Genomic DNA, 20744 nt, shown 5'->3' with positions numbered 1-20744 from the left:
AATGATGCAATTTCTGAGGTTAAAAGTAATGTTTGAAATAAAGCTATATGGATAGATCATGAACTCAGGTAATTAAAAAAAAAAAGTACTCAAAAAGGGCAAAAGAATCTTTGACACAATTCCTATTAATAATCTATACTTTACTAAAATCTTTGCTAGGATGTGTGTGTAACATTAGAATAGTCCTGCTTGGTACTTCTTGAATTACAAGGCAGAATTCATTCCCACACACTATAACTAATAACAGTGCAATTCTTGATTAAGTTCTCCTAGTAGAGTTGAAAGCACTAGGATGTCTTCCAGTTTCAATACTGAAAACTGTATTTTTGTGTCCAACTACTACTCTTCAGAGTTTTCAACTGTATCCGTAGCAAATTGCAAGTAAGTAGAAGTTTCACTGTGCTGACTCAGTCTGTGTCCGTATTCATACTTTCAAAGTGTAAATTTACTTATCTGCAAAATTCAAACCAAAGAGATGGAGTTTTCTATAAAAGATATAACTGTTATTTTTATTATCATCCCAGAAAGAAAACAAAGTTTCATGTTTTAGAAAGAACTTGCAGCTTCAGGCAGTACTTCAGAATATTAGACCCTCTAGTCTAATGCATCAAGCAGTGTAACACAGAAATGATACCAAATTTGGTGCTGCTGGAAAAAAAAACCAAACCATTTCATAGAAGTGAAAATTGAATGCAAGCCACCATTTACAGAGGAATATCATATAGAGAATGCCTTGCAAACTGCTCTCCATTTTCTTCACCAACTTCCACAGTCTCTCTTGCATAGTGAATCAGAAATCACTTAGTTCTTCTTGATGTTGCAGGGCTCATGAATGCATCATCCTGCAATTGGCAAACAGATATGCATTACTAGGACTAGCATACATTCCAAGTCATAAAAAGCAAAGTCACCTTTAGGTTAAACTAGAAAGCCTGGTCACAATATTTCATGCTTCCCGACAGACCTGTTTTTGTTGGTTTTGATATGAAAGAGATTATCTACTGATTTAAATGTCCAGGTCACAAATGTGCAGAGAATAAAAACCAAGTTTTTGTCAATATGATCAGAACAGCTACTCTGGAATGAGAAACAATTTATATTTCAGTTGTTATTACTATGAGCAGCACATACCCAAATAAAATTACGTCCATATAAATATCATACATCATAATTTACTGAGATTTGCATGAATCAAAAATACTGTTTCTTTTTGCACGTTCAGGTAAACGTAGTTTTGTATTTCAGACAGAAGAAGAAATAGCACAGTAGGGAGAAGGGACAATAATGTAACGTTTTCTCTGAAGTGGTCAATCTCTGACATTGTTAAGGAATGCATCCTGACCATGCATGGCAGTCTGTGAAAACAAACTGCACAGTGCTTGACAGTATAATGTGTATTCTATTCAGTGCAAAGCTGTGTGTAAAGTCCTACTTGTTTAATTATTGATGGAACCATTTCCTACCAGTTCAAAGATGTACTGCAAGAACAGACACCTTAGACTTGAAAAGACAGTGTTTTAATTTTTTTTAAAAAGTGTGTTTACATAATTTGCGACAAGAAACAGTAAAGTGCCCCAGAAAATGGCCATTTTAGATGCAAAAAAAGAAAATCTTGCTTCTTACAAGAATAAAATACATAAACAAATGAAAGGATACAGCCAAGCATTAAAGGAGATTATGATTACTTTATGTCCCAGGCAATTGCAGGCACATATTTCAGCAATGACAATTCACTGATTAAGAACTGAAGGGAAAAAAGACTGGATTATTTTCCTGAGGTCCCTCCTAGCCTTATTTTTGACAATTATGAATATAGTCTAATTAAAGTTGGTTGCAATAATCTAGACCTGTTAGTGAAAAAACCAGTAAATTCAATTTTACTCTAAAATGCTTTACTCAAATAGCTGTAAGCTACAGAAACTTACATGAAATAAAACTAAAATAATACTACTGTATACCATACCTCATCTGACTCAAAATCAACTCCTCTAGATGTTTGGCTTTGTGAACCTCTTTTACTAAGTGAAGATGTAGTTGACAACCTTGAAACACACAAGGAGAAAAAAAAACACAGCATCAACATGTTCTCAATTACCAGAAATTCCAATTTCAACTTAGAGTTGGACCACCAATAATAAGAATAAATAAATAAATAGAAATAAGTAGAACAATAAAAATTCTCAAACTAACATATTAATTCTAAAGTTCTGATCTAGATTACCTGAATCAGTAGACTAATTCTTTTGTTACAGAAAGATAACCCACTTTAACAAGTAAAAGTTTATATATATTCTCTAAGTAGTGTTTCTTATGACTTTCTTAAAAATCTGTTTTTTCAGGTAGTGGATCAAATCCCTGGACTCTGCTGATTGCCAGTCAGAAATAAGGCACTCATGGTAGTATTCATGAAGCAAACATACTGACCTTTGATTTCCTTTGGAAGAAGGAAAAAAAGAAGAGTCTTCTGGATCAGAGTCAACATCTATAATATCCTGAAAAAAAATAATTATAAAGCTTTTCCACAGAATGTATTTTTAGAGATAGAGTGCATAATGCTTCAGTACTATAGCACAGAACCTTTGGGTTTTTTTGCAACTACACACCTACTTAGTTACAATAGCACACAATTGACAGGGTTCCAGGCTGGAACTGGACAAATTTGCAAATATAGCACAAGTTTGCTCTTCAGATCTTTGATCTTGCAGAACCCCCAAAATACTCATGTATATATATTTACGTATCTTAGACCATGGCCACAAATACAAGTTTTTCTCAGACAAACACCATACAGGTGATATAAAAGGTCTACAAATTAACATGCAGAAACCTACTGCTGGAACTGATAGCTTGGGAACATCTGCTCATTTAGGCTAATGTTTTGACCTTGTATTTATTTTTCAAATCAATGGCAAAAGGCAGCACAACTTCACTCATACAAGAAGATGCTTACCTCAGAGTAAGCCTGAGATGAATTCAAGGAGGGGTTTGGTTTCACAGGCCTAAAGGCTAGAATAAAACATGGAGTATTTTTAAAAGGCTCACACAGTTAAGTACAAACAACATTACATCGTTCTTTTTATTTGAGACCTGCTTAGCATGCATTGTCTCTGCAAAATACCCTGTAAAACAAACAAGCAAAACCAAGAAATAATTAAGCCTTTGCTGGAGCCTGACAACCCAGGGATATAACCCTCTGTGCAGCTGAAGGTGCTTCCCAGTCTGGCTGAAAAACCATCAGGAACTTTGGTTCAGAAGAGAAAAATATTAGTATAATTGATATTCCTGTATGTCTAGCAGTTTAGACATCAACACATCTGCTAAAATTTACTTCTCTGCAGTATTTTAGGTCATTTGCTGACCAATTTAAAATTGGGTCAATTTGCTGATTAAAACTCGCTCTACCTTTGGGCATTTTGTGTGGGATTCAGGTATAGATTTGTGAGCAGTATCTTTTTCTTTAATACTCAGATTACCTATGCTGTTTCCTCAGAGCCTGTCCTCCATAGCAAGCAAGAGCTACTCTTACATATGCAGGTGGCTTATATTGCAGATAAATTTTTCTTCACTAGTAAAACCTGGTATTTCTAAAACTCACTACAATGTAAGACTAAACGGATTTGCATTAAAGCTTACTACCTTGTAAACATCAGCCAAGTTTAAAAATTTTTTATCCCCTGAGGAATAGTCTTCATAAAATAATGCTATTAAGTCACATTCTTTCTATGCTTATTTCTTCAGGAGATGCATACAGTAATATGTTCCCTATTTCCAGTTCTAGCCATAAGTTCCTGACACATTTAATTTTACACCATGACAGAAGAATAGTGATATTCTATTTTCCCTTTCTTTTTGCTTTCTCTCATCACTATTATTTTATTTCATTAGAGCTGAAAGAATGTCTCACAGCTGAATTGGACTAATAGAAATAAAAGCAATTAAGGCACTTCATCATTAAGCGAACACCTGGAGAGAGCAGACAGATCAAAAGCCTACCATCAATGATGGACATGTTCTTGGCAGGCACAGATACAGGCTTGTAGATTCTGCTGCTAGAAGCTGATTCTTGGCTAGTGCTTCCTGTAGAGATAACAAACAAAATGGAAATCTGTTCGGTTGGGTTTTTTTCCCCCTTTAGTCTATCATTACTGAGTGGGAAGTCACATAAAAAAATCTACATTCCTCTTTACTCCCTACTTTCTTCCTGGAATCAAAGGCCCTCCTTACATGCAGAAGAACTGCTCTGGGTCAAGTGTTCAAAGTCCACAGATACAGCCTCTAACACACAGGGCCCTGCTCTGATGGGATCAGAACAGTGTTGGAGCACAGGCTCACAGAACTAGTTTAAAAGCATCAACCAAATCAGGCCCAAGATGACAGTCTTCGTTTCAACTCATCCTGCTCTGAGATGTGTTAGTGAGATAACTCAAAGCAGTATATTGCTGCAAGATCCCATCTTTTCTATTTTATTTATGTATATATATATATAAAAGAGAAGTATATCTATAAAGGAAGTACCACTATCCCCATAAAGTGCACAGGCACATAGCCGAGGAGCTAGTCAACTCACTTTTCTTAGGAAACACTCCCCATTTTCTCAGTCACTAGAAACATTGAAGTCTCTTGTAAATTACATTATAATAGAGACAAGCTGTACCTCCTCCCTATACTGATCAAATGCATTACCATTAGCAGTAATAAAGGTTTATCCATGCACTTCATTGTACAGACATTCCCAATAATGCACATTTTTAAGAGGCTACTATGTTTTCACAGCTGGGAAGCAAGATGTTTTTCTTCTAAGCACAGTGTGAAAAAATTACAACTTAAGCTTTGTAAGGCAGTCAACTGTATGTAATAGAATACCCCAAGTATTTGAGAAGAAGTTTTTTTCCAGTAGGAGTCCTTAAGCAGTAAATTTCCACTTGATGGAAGCATCAGAAGATAATCACGTTTTAAAGAAAAAAAAGTCAGTAACTGCAGTATAAAGTGTGAGGTTTTTCTTACCTCTTCCCCTGCGAGATGAACCTCTTGCTGTTGAATTTTGTCCTTTTGCACCTCTTGCCCTGCCTCTTGCCCGACCCCTTCCTCGGCTCAGCGTTGCAGAAAGGCCTTCACTTGGATCAGCAATGCCTATCATCTCCATATCCATGGAATCTTCATCACTGGAGGCCGCAACAAGAACTGCATCCTCAGATCTGTTGGCTTTAGCCCTGGCCATTGCCTTACATGGAACAGTAAGTATTACATGAAAAAGAATCTTAAATGATGAAATGCACCATAGTTGTGATATACAGTTTTAAACCACTGAAGTTTAGAAGACCCAAATCCTCAGCATTGTGGAAGGAAAGGATGTCTGTGAAAAAGCAGGGACAGTACTTAGTCTAATTAGATGTGTACATATAGAGTAGTTAGCTAAGCTCTGATAACAGAATGAAGGTAGTAAATATGATACATTATTGGTGGAGTCTGGTGGACAGGTCAGGTCATCTTGCGTCAGCTACATACACCTGGTCAGAGGAAGCACCCTCTGGGCTCCACCAACTTGTCAGTGGGTGCTTAAGACAACTAGTCCCTGTGAAAATATCCCAGATCAGGAGACGTGAATCTCACTCCAGGTGTCCTTTTTTTCCAAATTTCATTTCAGTCCCACATAGCTTGTAAGGACAAAGGAGCCCCAATGCTGTCAGTAGTTGGCAATTCTCCTTGGAAAAACATAAATAATCTAGATATGAGTCTGTGGGAGATCTAAGACTCTAAGATTTAAGATTGCTGATAAGGATGCAGTACCTAAAGGCTTACCAATCCTACTACCAATTTGTTCCAGTAACAACACTCAGCACAGTCCACCCACATGTCCACTGGTAGTGGGATCACAAGTAGCTTAAGCTGACACATCTTTGAAGGTCACCTGCCTGGTCTAACCTCAGTTAAAAGCAAGAACAAATGAACATTAAGGTTCACAAATTTGTACAAGAAAAGAGATCTCAAAAGCCAAACTGAGCAATAGCTCAGGCACATATTATATTTTAAAAGAAGTTACTAAGCTTCCAAGGCAGACAGGCACTTTTTAACAAGGACAATGTTGAAGTATTGCTGAAAGATTGCTAAGTGACTTCCTTTATATGCGGAAGTCACCATGCCATTTTTCAGCTTATGTTCAAAATTCAAAAGAATTACCTCACGGACTTCCTTATCCTCTTCTTCAGCATTCTTTTTTCTACTCTCCCTAAATTTTCGCACCTGAATAAAAAAAGACTTGCCATCAAAATAACAGTTCATGTCATACAATAATCAAAACACAATAAGTGAGAAGTTTTGATCACTGAATTATTAAGTCAAGCTCATGTCAGAAATGAAGAGTTCAAGAATAATTGAACAGTTTGATTAGAGCCCTTTCATGCCGTCCTATAGTTTAAGAGTCTCACATTCTATTAATAACTGAAGCTACATCACTGGGGAGAAAAAGGCTTGAGACATAATGAAAAGTAGGAGATACTATGTTCAAGAGAAGGAGAGTATACATAATTTTGACAATAAGGGACATTGAAAAATTAATAACAGGAAAAAAGGGGTAGGGATGAAGAAGCAGGAGCGAAAACAACTATATTGAGAAGAGATGAATGTCGCAGTATGTGTGCAACTATGGAAGCTCAACTTGACAAGTATGGAAAAAGATAAGAGGTGGGAGGGAAAAAAATATTAGTTCTAAAGACAAAAAACAACAATAACAAAAAACCAAATAGGGGTACAGAAAACCTGCAAGCACTGATTTTTTTATGGTCTCTTTCAACCCCTCACGAATTAAAGCAATCAGCATGAAAATGGGTAGATGAAACCTTCCTTCCCCTACCAAATTTTTCTTTACACAGTGAAAAGATAAGCTGTAAAACAACTTGTCATACAATTCTTGAATATTACAGCTGAATACATGGGCTCATGTGGAAACTCAGCAAGTTGACAGAAACATCTAATAAGAGTTACTTGACACACATAAACCAGGCTTGTCTCTGGGATACCCTGAGCTGCAAGCAGATACAAGCCAGCAGAGCACCTGAAGGGTAAGTTTCCTTTATGTTTGCCCTATTCTTGTACTCTTCCCAAAGCCAAAATGAAAAAGCTAATATGAGATTATATCTACCACCTTTCTCACAGTAGTGGTAAATATATAGTTCTATGTATATTAGAGCAACAGATCTTTTCTATGCATGCATGTGCAACCTAAACCCCATTTTCAATACAAGCTTTAAAACCATGTATTTGAAGCTTCATCACCATATTTACTAATTGCAGAAAAAGAACAGAGGCAAGTGTTACACATGCTCCACAGATAGGCAAATCTATTAAACCAGGTTTGAACACTGATTTTTCTACTGTCTTGACCTCTCTTCAGGAATTAACAACAGAATATTACCTCCTCATCTATTTTTTCTTCCTCTGCATCAGTGCGACGCTCCCTAAGAAACTTCTGTGTTTTTTCTAGTTGAAATTTCACCAATTCTTCTATGGCATCTTTTTCCTCTTTGTCCACAAACTCCTGCACAGCTTCTCCCATTCCTCTTTCAGTCAGAAGTGAAAGCTGTACTTTCTTTAGAATTGGGGAAAATATTTTGTTAAGAAGCATATGCCACTGAAGAAAGCAAGTAATATTCCTGCTGTTTCAGATAAGTATTACATTAAGTTGGTTGCAAAAACAGTAATGTGCATTGAATATTTCAGAGAAAACAACAGCAATAAGCAAACATGTTACTTGTCCTAATATAGTTACAACTCTCTTGCTACTAGCATGTCACCTTTACTTAAAATAGTACTTTCCAGACTCCTCAAAGAAAAAAGCTTCACAAACAGAAAAGAAACTACATTGCTAGTCATATCTAAAACAAAAAATTCTATGAAACAATGCTGCCCAACAGAATAAACTTCACAGCTATTATAAAATAAGACATTTATAAAAAAATAAGATAAGCATGTCAAACGCATAGGATTTATGCTGTCCTGACAGCTAGCATGTGTCCAAGTTAGGCCAGATGATATAATTCGGGGGATCTTTACCTCAAGAATCCTTGCTCTAAAGACCTTCTGTAAAGCATGTACAATGTGAAATTGCACTACATCTGAGGGCACAAATATACTGCAAAGTAACAAGTTACTCCAAGTCAGCTGGTAATGGTAAATGCTACAGTCTCACATTGGCCCTATAGTAAATTAAGGTAGCTTCTCCCTCAGAGCATGCTGCCTCACATTTTCCTCCTTACCAAAATATGACACACCATTTAGTACAGGGCAGACACTGCAGGTTCCTGTGAAGAATTATCATAATGTTCTCAAACCAGCATGTGTTCACATACCTGTACAACCTATACACAACAATTACTTGTTAATCTAAGACACATACTTCATGTGGTAATTCACACACAGTTATATGGGAAATAAATTCACTTCTCAGTCAATGTCAGAGTGTTTTCAGGGTGCACTACTACTTCCACTAAGAAAGCCAAGGAAAAAAAAAAGAAAAAATATTATACTATATTAAAAAATCATAAAAGATAGAAAAATACCTTCTCTGCTGTCTGGAAATACTGCTTTACAAGGTCTTCCACCCTCAGTGTTATCCCCTCAGCAGGTCTGCTAACCAATTTTCCAAAGTTAAGATCAATGTCTAGAATACAAAAGCCCAGTGGCACCATCATACACATTTGCAGCTCTTAATTATTATCATCCCACTGATAGTAATAGGAAAAAAGGTTAACACAGGCCTCTTAAGAACTGTGGGTCCTTTTTATATGTAAAGCTTTTTCTTCTAACTGTAGAGTCTATTGTCTGGAAACACAGTTAAACGTAATGGATGCAAGAACTGTACAGACAACTTCACCTCTAGCAGACATAGGGTTCTTCTAACTACCACGTCTGGAACTACATATTGAACATTATATCCTGAAGGTTAATAAAACTAAACTCCAGAAGATCACAAATGGAAGAAAATCAAAGAAGCCATCAAAGCATGAAGGTTTTTTATAAGTAACTAATTTATTAGAGAAGAAATTTTCCTCCAAAGCACACTGACTGATTTTCAGTAGAAAATGCCCATAGCTCATTAAAGCTGCCCCCATTCTCTGGTAGCAAGGTAGAAATGGCACAAGAATGAAAGGGATAATCACCTGAGATTAGCACATACCACATAAAGTAATATAAAGTGACTACAGACTGCTTTAAGACAACTGCCACACGAAAGCACAAAACAGTATGGTTTTGTTAGCCTGGTTATATAAGCAGCTATGACAAGAGAAACATTAACAACTTCTGAATTACTGAAGCTGTGTATTCCAAAAAGTTTGAGATTGCACAACTATGAAAAACCCCCCCAAAGCACAGTAAACCAAGATCAATATGGTATAATTTTAAAAATCCTAACAAAAAGTAGTTTTTTCACTAAATGATGTTTTGAACTTTACAGAACTGACAGTGTTCATAAAAACTGTCAATGAAATTGGAGTACTTACAATGCCCTAATGTGAACTATTAACAGTGCTTTAGCACATTATGTTCTTGCACAAGCTGCATCTTCATAAGTGACCTTACAAATCCAGTATTTGGGCAACATCTGTTAACCATTTATAAAAAATTCTAGGCACAGTGAGAAATGCTGCAATAGTAACAGCTATTATTTTTTTTGCACAAATGCTTGAACAGAGACATACCTGGAACAGACAAGCCAAGAGCACCTCATACACATGATTAATGAGGGCAAACAAAATGCTGTCATACATTTGGACCTTTTTTTTTTTAAATATAAAAACATCTCTCAAGCCTGCTCCCTCCATTACTATTTTAGGGATAAACAAATGAACTCCTAAAGCAATAAAATTAAAAGACAAAGGGAAAAAGCACTACACTCATCTGTTTTCCTGCAGAGTGATCTAAACCAACCATCTCATTCTAAGAAGTCTCAGGAGTGAGCTGATTAATCCCTTTCATGGTAATTATCACAGAATCAGAGTAATTCAGTCTGGTATGGGGCTATATGTATTACTGTAGGCAACTCAATAAGGTTTGAGGCCAAAATAAGAAGGAACTGTTTATGAATAACTGTTAGCAGATGCTGTGATAAATATCAGAATTTTAGACAAACCCAGAAATAGAACAAAAGTACTTGCGCAATATATACGCTTAAATGAGACAACGCATTTTTACTCCTCCTATAACACATTGGAAGGTAGACACCAAGTTTTTGCAAGTGCTGGACAACAAATTAAAGAAGAAGGAAACCAAGGCAAGCCAATTATTCCTTTCTTCATAATTACCATTTTTCTGTTTTTGTTCACGACGCCTGAAAAAGTGTATGATGTCTTTTGGGTTAGCCACCCTATGCATGTACTTCTGGCTAAAACGATGGACACTGAATGGTTCAAAGCCACCTGCATAATCAACCTGAGAGAGAAAAGGAAAAATTTAAATATGAAACAAATAGAAATGGAGAAGCCACGCAAATCCAGCAGAGGAAAAATTAAAGTAAAAAATAAGTCAACCTAAATTGAATGCCTTACTCTGTTGAATAGTTAATGGCTAAAAATAGCTAATAATAATATCAACAGAATAGCTAGTAACAGCTCAGATTCATAACTTGATTCTAATTTGTTTCACTTACTAGACTTCGGGGAAGTTTCCATAAATTAGGTTAGGAACACATGCAGGATAATATGACTTAAGAAAGACTTATATATTACGTGTTTACACAGAAAGCATGACTTTGCTTTGAATCTTTTCAAAGTGACCTTTCAGAACACAGCAACATAAATGGAACAATTTCTTACTCGTAATCTTATGAGAGGTTTCTCTGGCTGGCGTGGATTTCCCAAGCGTTCTCTTTCTGCGTTGTCCAGCATCAATTCAACCTGGGAAGGAGAATCAGAAATTCAGTTCCACTTTCTCTTACAGATGCCCAAATGGTTCAAGTTTAATTTAAAATACATCCAGTTGCAAGAGGAGCTATAAAAATAAATAATTATAGGATCTGCTCTCATTCCTGAACACGTATGTATAAGTATCCAGCCAAAAGCCATAAAATGACTGAGAAAAACATCACAATGGAAGGCTCATTCTTCAGGTATAGTGTAGTCCAGCAGTATCTACACCCCTGATCGGTCATACTACTTTACTTTATAGCCATTATACTTTGCTAAATTTCTAGTTCCAAGGAAAAAGCAGGAAGAGACTTATACAAACCTAAGAAGCAAGAGCAATTAATTAACCTACTTAGTTACTTCTGCCACTTCACACTGTGCAGCCGAGCTTTCAGGGTTTAGGTCGATGTATTTATGCAGGTTCCAAAGCACACATCCAACACTGCCCCACTCTTAAGGGGCAAGTTTTTGTACAAAGATGATATGGACACCCATAAAGCAGTTCCAGCCTACTTTAACAGGTCATCCCAGTCAAGGAATCTGGAAGCCAAGGCCACAGAGTGAATGGCATGTAATTAGCTTTCTACGGAAACACTGCCTAAGTTCATCTCAAATAATATAGGGCAAGACAAAATACTTCTCATCTTCCAGTCTCAAAATCAGTCACAGATCCCATCCCCTGTCCGTACACTGTTATCTATAAACTATTAGCATTACAAGTTACCTTTTCCGTGCAGAATGCTTGTATTGCCTGAGTAACATTAGGATTGTCAGGATTAAAAAGATCTGGATGATCAGCTAGAACAATATCCTCTATGTGGAAAGTTCGCACTGTCTCTAGAGCAATCTTCTGCATTTTCATATTTTTCCCTTTAACATGCAGCAAACCAATGTGTCTAGAAGGAGAAAGGTAACTTACTAAAAGATAAACTGAAGAGAACTATGGTATAAAGATTTGTTTTAAATTCATTTCTACTTTTCAGGGGCAAAATTTTAAAAGCTATAGGAAGTTCATGGATCTGTATTTCAGAGTTGGACCTGTCAAACATCAGTTTTATTATATTTAGATTGTGCTTGTTCCATACACAAGCACATGTACTCATTTGCTTGTATTCCAATTTATCAGGGTGTAACTCCTCTTAGGTAATTTCCATTTGCTTCAAATGTTAAATAGTAAGCAAAGCAAAAATTCTACTAGGCACTGATTCCATCTACTTTATTATACCATACTCCGAAGCTAATCCACTCCATAAGTCCTTTCATACTTAACACAAGTGTTTTTCTGTTCTCATCACAATATCTGAGAGGCATAAGACAAGTGATAAACAAGAACAAAAAGAAAAGCTCACGCACTTCTTCACAGCTTCTCCAGGGGACAGAGATGTCACCACTGAACTTCCTGGCTGACAAACATAAAAACGTTGTTGTTCATTTTGGAATGGAGCTATTTTACACTCATGTTCGTGACCCCACACAACAAGATTAATAAAGTCATCTAAAAACTGCTCTGGAATGTAGTTGGTAGCTCCATGTTTGCTCCTGTTCAAGAGAAGAGAAAAATAATGGTTGGGCAAGGGGGAGTGAAGGAGGAGAAAAATATCAGTGTGATTTAAAGCAATACAGAAACTCCAGCAATAATATCTGACATACATGTGAGGTCCTCTTCACATTTATTCCTTACACAATTGTGTAATGTTTGGTTAAACAAAAAGGCAACTTACACAGCTCACTGTTTTACACAGTTCACTGTCTTCTGCTCCACTCCTTTTATTTGGGTCTCTCTTTTCTTCTTACCTGGCTTGCAAGACTTTATTTTTTTTCTACATGAATGCTTTTATAGCACCTCATGGTCATTGTTTTTGTTTGGTTCTTTGTTTTGTTTTTAAATGGTGGGGTAAAACCCGCTGAAATAAACAGACATGAAATAAACAGATTGCCACCCCCAATCCCTTTCCAGAAGGCACAGGACCTGAAGGAGGAGTGAAGTGAGTTCCTTCAGCCTACTGGACAGAGATCAGGACAGGGTTATCTGAGCTATATTTGTTTACGTCTGCCTTACCACTACTTGAACATAAGGATTGCCCTCTTTCTCAGGAAAAATTAGAAGAAAAGAAGAACTCTGCATGCTCCTACTACCACTGCTGGGAGAAGTGTGTAGACAGACAGAATATCTGTAAAGCATTGCAGTGCAAGGTAAGATAGATTGTTGAATTATAGTTTAAACAAGTATAGAAAATACAATATGAAGTTTAATGTTCTTCCAGCTTTAACAAGCAAACAAGACTTAATTATATGCATATTACACTACAAACCCCCACTGTCCCTAACTATAAAAGTTTGGGAAGAGATTTCCCAACATTACTTATTCATTTATTTCAACCCTTTTCCTTTATGATTCTTCTGCAGAAAGAGTTGTAAAAGGAAGTTTTCTTTTGGTAAAATCTTAAGAAACCAGCTACTCACAAGAAGCACCAACTAAAACGCATCTGGCTTTCTCACCTATCCGTTGTGAGACAGTTTAATGAAGTAACACAGTAAGTTTAAAAGTCACTGTAATTCATTCAATACCGTTACCTATTTTGATGAATCACAAACAAGTTAAACCAACTATCTTCATCTTCCTTTGGTCTCAGCATGGTTACTTGTTTATTGACAAACATACGATACAACCTCTCATCTGGAATAGCTCCTGGAGTGGACAAACAAAAAAAAACTAAATAATTTTTGTGTGGTAAACCAACTCTGTATTTTATAGCATTTTTATTGGTACCTCTATTATAAACAGCACAGAGAAAAAAATATAGCAGCCTTTCAATACCTAAAGAGGACTTACAAGAAAGCTGCAGAGGTACTTTTTACCAGGGAAAGCAGTGATAGGACAAGGGGGAATGGCTTTAAACTGTAAGAGGATAGATTTAGGTTAGAGTTTAGGAAGAAGTTCTTTACTGTAATGGTGGTGAGGCACTGAAACAGGTTGTCTAGAGAAGCTGTGGATGCCCCATGCCTGGAAGTGTTCAAGGCCAGGTTGGATGGGGCTTTGATCAAACTGGTCAAACAGAAGGTGTCCCTGCCCATGGCAAGGCGTTGGACCTAGATGATCTTTAATGTCCCTTCCAACCCAAACCATTCTGTGACTCCATGATTCTGTGATTTTCATGACCTTGGAAGTCTGAGGCATGATTATGAACAGATCAAAATATAAAATGGCTATTTTACTAGATAGACCTCTGAAAAGAAGACATTTTAACATGAAATCTGCCTTAAAGCTACTGCTTAAAGTAGCTTCATAAAGTACATCTGGTTTAAGAACTTTTGCTAATTGTCTGTGCCAAACAACTGACTATAGGCAGAATTAAAAATAACAGAAAGGCTGTTTTTGTTTCTTATCGACAGACTAAAAAGCATATTTTATTGTAATATGGAATTTAAAAACAGATACTTAGTAGAGATGGAGTTCTTAAACATACTTCAAAACGCTATAAAAAACAAGAAATAAACTATGAGTTCTACAAAGTCTGTGCTTTCTCATAGAGCAGGGAAAAGTCTGCTGAACTTCTGAACTGTTTGTTGCCGATTATTTCCCTGATGTTTTTAATAAGTAAAAAAACTCAAACCATTCATAATCAGGGTTCATGATGCATTTCAGTAAAATCCCATATGGAGTTTACTTATTTTGTTTAACAAAGAATGCTCTCTAAATCAGAAAAAGTCAAGAAAGTACATATAATCCCGGCACAATCTCAAAGAAACATCTCACGAACATTTTCATGCAGCAACATGTGTACTTTAGAAAGTTGTTGCATTTCCCAGCAACCATTTTGGGTATTGAAAACTTATATTGTGGTATTAGAACCTTCACTACTGACCTTTGCAAAGTATCTCATTAAACACATGAAATCATGGCCATCTAGGACTTAACTTCTAGCTATAAAAGTTGCTTAGACATAAGTGTTTAAGCACTCATGCCTAGACACAAAATAAGGGAAAAAATTAAGATATTAATACTTAGCTTCTCTAGACAGAGAGCAGTCAAAAATAACCGTTCTTAGTAAGAAGTAAGAGTAGAGGGGAATCTGGTGGAGAAAACAGAAAGGGACAAAGCTGAAGCTGAAAACCTAGCACTGAACACCTTTGAAGTATGAAACTCCTCATAAGTTTATTTAAAGAAACTGAGGTTACCTGTGACAGATATTACCTGTGAACCACTTCAGACAGGCATGAAAGACATTAGGTTTCTGCTCAGACAGTTTGTTTTTGAATAAAACCAAAATGGCACATGAACATAAAAGTGTTTAAGTTTTACCTAAACAGGATGAAGTAAGTTTAGTACACAACTGAGAGAATTTAAGAGTGTGATTACTCTGACTAGATACACAGACGCTATTTATGGCTAACTTAAGCAGGGTTCATTTAAGACCAAAAAAAGTACAAAAATCAAAGTATTGAAGGACTTATTCTAAATGAAAAAAAGCAAAGAAAAAGCCTGTCAGCCAGTGACAACACAGCAGGAGGAGAAAACCGACACTGCCACAGAATTAATATGCTTCAATTTAGAATTACTTAGACCTTCATGTTTGTTGTAGCCTTTTAAGTTTGTTACAACTTTATTTAGACCTATTGAGCTTCAGTAACACATGAACAGTCTGACAGACTAATACTCACCCAAGCCATACAGAGCAATTTTTGTCCTACCCTTACGTAATAAAATGGGACTAATATCTATTTTCTCCACAGAAGTTGAACGTCCAAAGTGATTCAGCAATCCTGCACAGCTTAAAATATCCAATGCACACAGTGCATCTGCCTGCAAAAAATATTAAGAAACAAATACAAAAACTTTGAACAAAACATTTAGTCTTTAATATCTAAGTGAAAGTCTCAAAATGGAGAGTATCTTTCCTTAAGTAACTTCTGCAGCTGAAACACCCCACCACATATATTAGCTTTTTTTTTTAAGTGTTCATGGGTACAGAAGCAAATCCCTTTTCCTTACAAGTCCTACTTAATTTGAACAATGTGAAATTAAACATTAAATCATTCAGAAAAACAAAAACATAAAAAAACCCCCAAACAGACAGTCTCTAAACTACTACAAAAATTAACTGGTTAAGTTAACTACCTCATAATAAATCCAAAGTTAAACTTCTGCTAAAACCCTAATCTCCATGATACACTGTTTTTTGATATAAAATGCAAAATTATTAATTCAACACACACACTTTAATGTTTTCTAAATGTCCATTTCCTGCTTACTTTTAGTAGCTTATTTTTAAGCTAGCATTTCATCACTATTGGATTATCTTCCCTGAAAATGCAAGATGCATATCAATTGCATATGCACAAGTCAAAATACCAAAATTCTCTTCCTTTAAGAAAAAAAGCTTTCAGTTTCTACAGATAGAATGTTTTAGAAACCTTCTGAAAGACTGTCACTGTGAACCTGTTCTCAGTGACAGAAACCTACATAAATTAAGAAATTAAATGTAGTTCATATGAGTTTCTTCTTTCCATTTGTTTTTTTAATGTCACGCTTACCCTTTACTTGTTGTCATTTATTAACATTCCTAAAGTTATACAAAATATTTACACAAATATTGGAGCAACTGACTAAAACTAGGTGATCTCCAAGAACTGTATTTCTATACAAGTCTCTATTTCTATAATATCTTTGTAATGTAACAGCATAGTACAATTATGATAATAATTACCCCTGTGGGATCATCATGATTGCCATGAATACTAAAAACTGGAATAGAAATGTTGAGATTTTCATCCTGATAATTCACCCATGGAAATCTGAACAAGAAGAGGAAAGGAAGTTAAACTACATCTGCAAATTTGTGGATGATCAATATTCTCTTCAAATTAACACCATCACAGATAGATCACAGCAGCTGCACGAATGAGTACAAAGGGGCTATGAATAAGCTTAAACTGCACAGTATAAGAAGATTCTTATTCATGGACTGGAATGGCACTTCCAACTGGGAATAGGGTAGCAAAAAGGACCTATTCTTTTAGAACAAGTCTATGAAAAGAATTGTACAACATATTGTGTGGTAGCAGCAGACTAAGCTGTATAACCCTTGCTTACACACAAAGAACTCTGTTGATTCTACCACAGCAATTAATCTAAATTGTTTTACTTGTATAGTACTTGCAAGATAGAAACTAGATTACATAAAGGAATCAAGTGTCACAGCACATTCAAAAGTTCCTCAAAATACTGTACACATTCCTTTATAGACTTAGGTAAGTGAAGTTATCCTGTAGACCCCACAAAGAGAGGCCTAAAACTTCAAGGTTCTAGTCACAGAGGATATAAATTAAAAATCACAACACGCCCACCCAGTATGCAAACCAAGCCTTACATGATAATTTATAGGAACATACTTACTTGCTGTGATGAAAATTAACTGCCTGATCACTCAAAATTTCAAACTGAACAGGACGATCACCCATGCAGTATTTTCTTAGCGACTCCAAACAAGAGTGTACTGTTTTTCTGGAAGGTTTGTTGTCATGAAAAAGGTCCCCACCTAATAAAATAAAGTCCACCTGTATGTAACAAAAAGCTTTATTATTTTAATACAACACTTCGTATTACCTTGAAAGACTTCCAATAGAATTGTTTAGATTATTTCTTCTAGGGAATTCCACATACTTCCTCATCTGAGGAAGTATACTCCTAGGTAAAAGGAGTTAGTAGTAGCAGACACAAAATTTAACTTCCTCATGAAAAAAAAAGTAATTAAATTACTATTTAAAACAAAATCAACCCCAAAAAGATCCATTTATCAAGAGCCATAGGACAAAAAAACTGACAGCGTTAAAAAAAAAAAGTATTGGTGAAGGTGAAGTATTTTAATAAGGGTTACCAAATTGGCTCCTGAGCATTTTTTTTGACAGGCATGAAGAGATACATTATTTTTTCATCGCTGCGGTAGCTAGTGGCAAGAAATCAGTAGCTATCACCACATTATTTTGAGAAGTGGTTTCCACATATATTGTACATATTTAGCTTTTGAAAAAGCATTAGGATAAAACCCCATCAAAATTACAAATAATTTGAACAATAAACATTAATTCCTTAAAAACTGAATCACAGAATCGTTAGGTTGGAAAACACCCCTAAGATCATCGAGTCCAAATGTTAACCCAGCACTGCCAAGTCCACCACTACACCATGTCCCTAAATGCCCCATCCACATATCTTTTAAATACCTTCAGAGATGTTGACTCCACCACTTCCCTGGGAAGCCTGTTCCATTGCTTGACAACCCTTTCAGGGAAGAAACCTTTCCTAATATCCAGACTAAATCTCTTCTGTCACAAATTGAGGCCATTTGCTCTTGCCCTATTGCTTGTTCCTTAGGAGACTGACCTCCCTCTGGCTACAACATCCTTTCAGGTAGTTGTTGTGACTAATAAGGTCCCCCTTGAGCCTCCTTTTCTCCAAAACAAATACCCCAGCTCCCTCAACCACTCCTCATCAGACTTGTGCTCCAGACCCTTCCCCAGCTCTGTTGCCCTTCTCTGGACATGGTCCAGCATTCCAATATCTTTCTTGCAGTGAGGAGCCCAGAACTGAACATGGGATTTGAAGCGTGGCCTCACCAGTGCTGAATACAGGGGGACAATCACTGCCCTTGTCCTGCTGGCCATACTAGTGCTGATACAGGCCAGGATGCCATTGGCCTTCCTGGCCTCCTGGGCACACTACTGGCTCATGTCAATCAAACTGGGCCCTAGGGATGCAGCCTCACACCCGTTATGCCAGGCTACCTGGGAAGGTGGGGCAGTCACAGAGGAGATGCACCTGCTGCACCATGCTGGAATATGTTGCCATTGCCACCTGTCCCTTAATTCAGTGAGTTCATCCAGTGGGAGAGAGGACAGGAAATCTTCTGTATCATGTGTCCTGTCTGCCTTTCAGGCTGATCACAGGGAAGGCATAGTGTGATTCCAGTAGTGTTTCTCTCACACCCACACCTGCTCCCTGATACTCCTCCACCTCCTCACCCTCTCCCGGTGCTCTGTCCCTAAGTGGAATTCCCCTAGCCAGGTGCACCTCCCACAGCTATGCTCACTGCTGTCAGTCAGCACTGGTGGAACAGCAGAGCCCACCCTGCAGCTGATGCTGGAGTGGCATTCAGTTTCCACTGAAGCTCTATCTGGGCAGCTGTGTCAGTTGTGGTGGATGCAGCGCTGAGAGAGGCCACAGCTTTCTGTCAGATGGATACCACAGCTCCCTGGGTGGAACTGGCAGGGCTTCAGCACCCTTCCTGCATGAAATGTTATGCCACAGCATGTCTGTCTGTTATGTTTGTGGTGTTCCTGTTTGCTGCTGGTCCCCCTGGGCTTCTTTTACAGGTGGGGAGGTACTTGGCTGCCACTGCTCCTGGCCCTGCTTGGGTCCCATCAGTTGCTGTTGTTTGAGATGCAGGCTCCTGGCAGCAGCTCACAGCTCCTCATAAGGTTGCCCTGGTTTGGGAAACTCCCCTCTGCACCACTCTAGAGGATTCTGCTGCTGACTGTGCCGGCACCAGGGCTGGTCACCTCAGCAACTCAACACTCTAACAAACACTTCAAAAGCTTCTAACATTTTCTCTACTTTCTGATTTGAACATTTGAAGACTGTGCATCATCAACCTCACTCTCCCCTACTGTTTTCCCTCCTTGACTTGACAAACCCTCTGTAAATACCAGTGAAACTGGTGTAGGCAATCCAAAAACACAGTTAATGCAACCAGGGTCATAATTTAACATTAATGCTCTCTCAAAAGAATAGGCACTCCTTTCACTAAAACAGAAACGAAACTGGTTGCAATGAATAGCTTGAATGCTCTCTCAGAAGAATAGGCATTCCTTTTACTAAAACAGAAATGAAACTGCTTGCAATAAATAGCTTAGTCATTTGATTTGATATTACTATAGATTGTACTAGGACTAAGCTTTACAGCTTTTTGCAGATACGAATGTATTTTCAACAGCCTCACTCCTTCCTTTTCCAAAAAGTAGCACTTACTTCATTTTTTTGAGCATGGTCCAGAATTTCATTAAAAGTTACAAATGTATCATTTCCACGAACTGGATCTTTCTCCAAATAGCCAAGATGAATATCAGTAGCAACAAGTATTTTAAAGGTGTCTTCATCATCCCTACATAAGACAGAAAAACTTGTGTCACAGAGCAACACACATAGGGAATTTCAACAGTCTTTATTAAGGTAAGCTGGTCTGTCCAAAGTCACAAAATACACAGGAGATCTGCCATAAAACTCTGCCAAATGTCATTCCTGTAATGTTCTTAAAATATTTCGCTACTTTTACTGCAAATGTTACATCACCAAACCAACCAGTTGCTAGGTTCATCCCAGTCATTCTACTCTAGTGAAGGGCTGCAACCACCTCTCTGCAGTACCTAATGAAAAACTAAGGAATCCTCTGTATATTTCCTGCCTTTAAAAATACTTGTTGAACAAACATTCAACTTCTCTCTCTGCACTGGTAATCTGCGTGTATGTGACGGCAAGCATGATGATCATAAGGACCTGAGGGAAAACACAAATGATGATCCGAGCTCTCCTTAACTCATCCCAAACATACAAAACACTCGCTGTCTGATGTGGCAGGACGGCACGGCGTCGCAGACAACGGGAGCTTACTGTGAGTTGACGGTGCTCATCTTCGTGCCAAGGCTGTTCAGGTCAGGGAGTCAGCTTCTCTCGTCATAGGCGGTGTGTGAAACGTAAGAGACAAGACAGAGGCTGGGTTAGCACGCAGGCACAGCGAACGATCCCGCTGGATCAGTCCCCGCTCCCGCCGCTGCCTCGGCCCAGCACGT

At 37.4% G+C, this 20744-nt stretch overlaps 1 protein-coding gene across 3 annotated transcripts; it reads right to left on the bottom strand.

The window, feature by feature from the left end:
- Positions 1-481: 481 nt before the first annotated feature.
- MRE11 (MRE11 homolog, double strand break repair nuclease) lies at positions 482-20727 on the bottom strand. 3 transcript variants are annotated; one of them, XM_051778794.1, is made up of 19 exons: positions 20566-20727; positions 19927-20059; positions 17296-17456; positions 16607-16694; positions 15561-15702; positions 13473-13587; positions 12252-12437; positions 11623-11794; positions 10809-10889; positions 10299-10425; positions 8556-8656; positions 7412-7585; positions 6178-6240; positions 5005-5221; positions 3994-4077; positions 2951-3006; positions 2425-2492; positions 1964-2042; positions 482-842 (listed from the first exon to the last, which is right to left on the bottom strand). In XM_051778794.1, exons 1-19 carry the CDS (start codon positions 20583-20585, stop codon positions 798-800), a joined length of 2112 nt encoding a protein of 703 aa, XP_051634754.1. In that variant the 5' UTR covers positions 20586-20727; the 3' UTR covers positions 482-797. The 3 variants fall into 3 exon arrangements, with proteins under 3 accessions (XP_051634754.1, XP_051634755.1, XP_051634756.1); XM_051778795.1 differs by having other exon boundaries at positions 20507-20721; XM_051778796.1 differs by having other exon boundaries at positions 17296-17437; positions 20507-20721.
- Between the last annotated feature and the right edge of the window lie 17 nt (positions 20728-20744).

The sequence above is a fragment of the Manacus candei genome, unplaced genomic scaffold (genome assembly GCF_025592945.1).
Source record: "Manacus candei isolate 608988 ecotype Guabito, Panama unplaced genomic scaffold, ASM2559294v1 h1tg000014l, whole genome shotgun sequence".
Classification (NCBI taxonomy): Eukaryota; Metazoa; Chordata; class Aves; order Passeriformes; family Pipridae; genus Manacus; species Manacus candei.
Note: the sequence above shows the minus strand (reverse complement) of the source record. Positions and strands in the feature narration are given on the sequence as shown.

Coding starts and splice junctions, on each gene's coding strand:
- MRE11 (XM_051778794.1), bottom strand. CDS start 20,585: ATGAGCACCGTCAACTCACA. Junction 4,078..5,004: donor TTCATCTCGCAGGGGAAGAG/GTAAGAAAAACC, acceptor TTATCTCTACAG/GAAGCACTAGCCAAGAATCA. Junction 3,007..3,993: donor GAACATGTCCATCATTGATG/GTAGGCTTTTGA, acceptor GTTTTATTCTAG/CCTTTAGGCCTGTGAAACCA.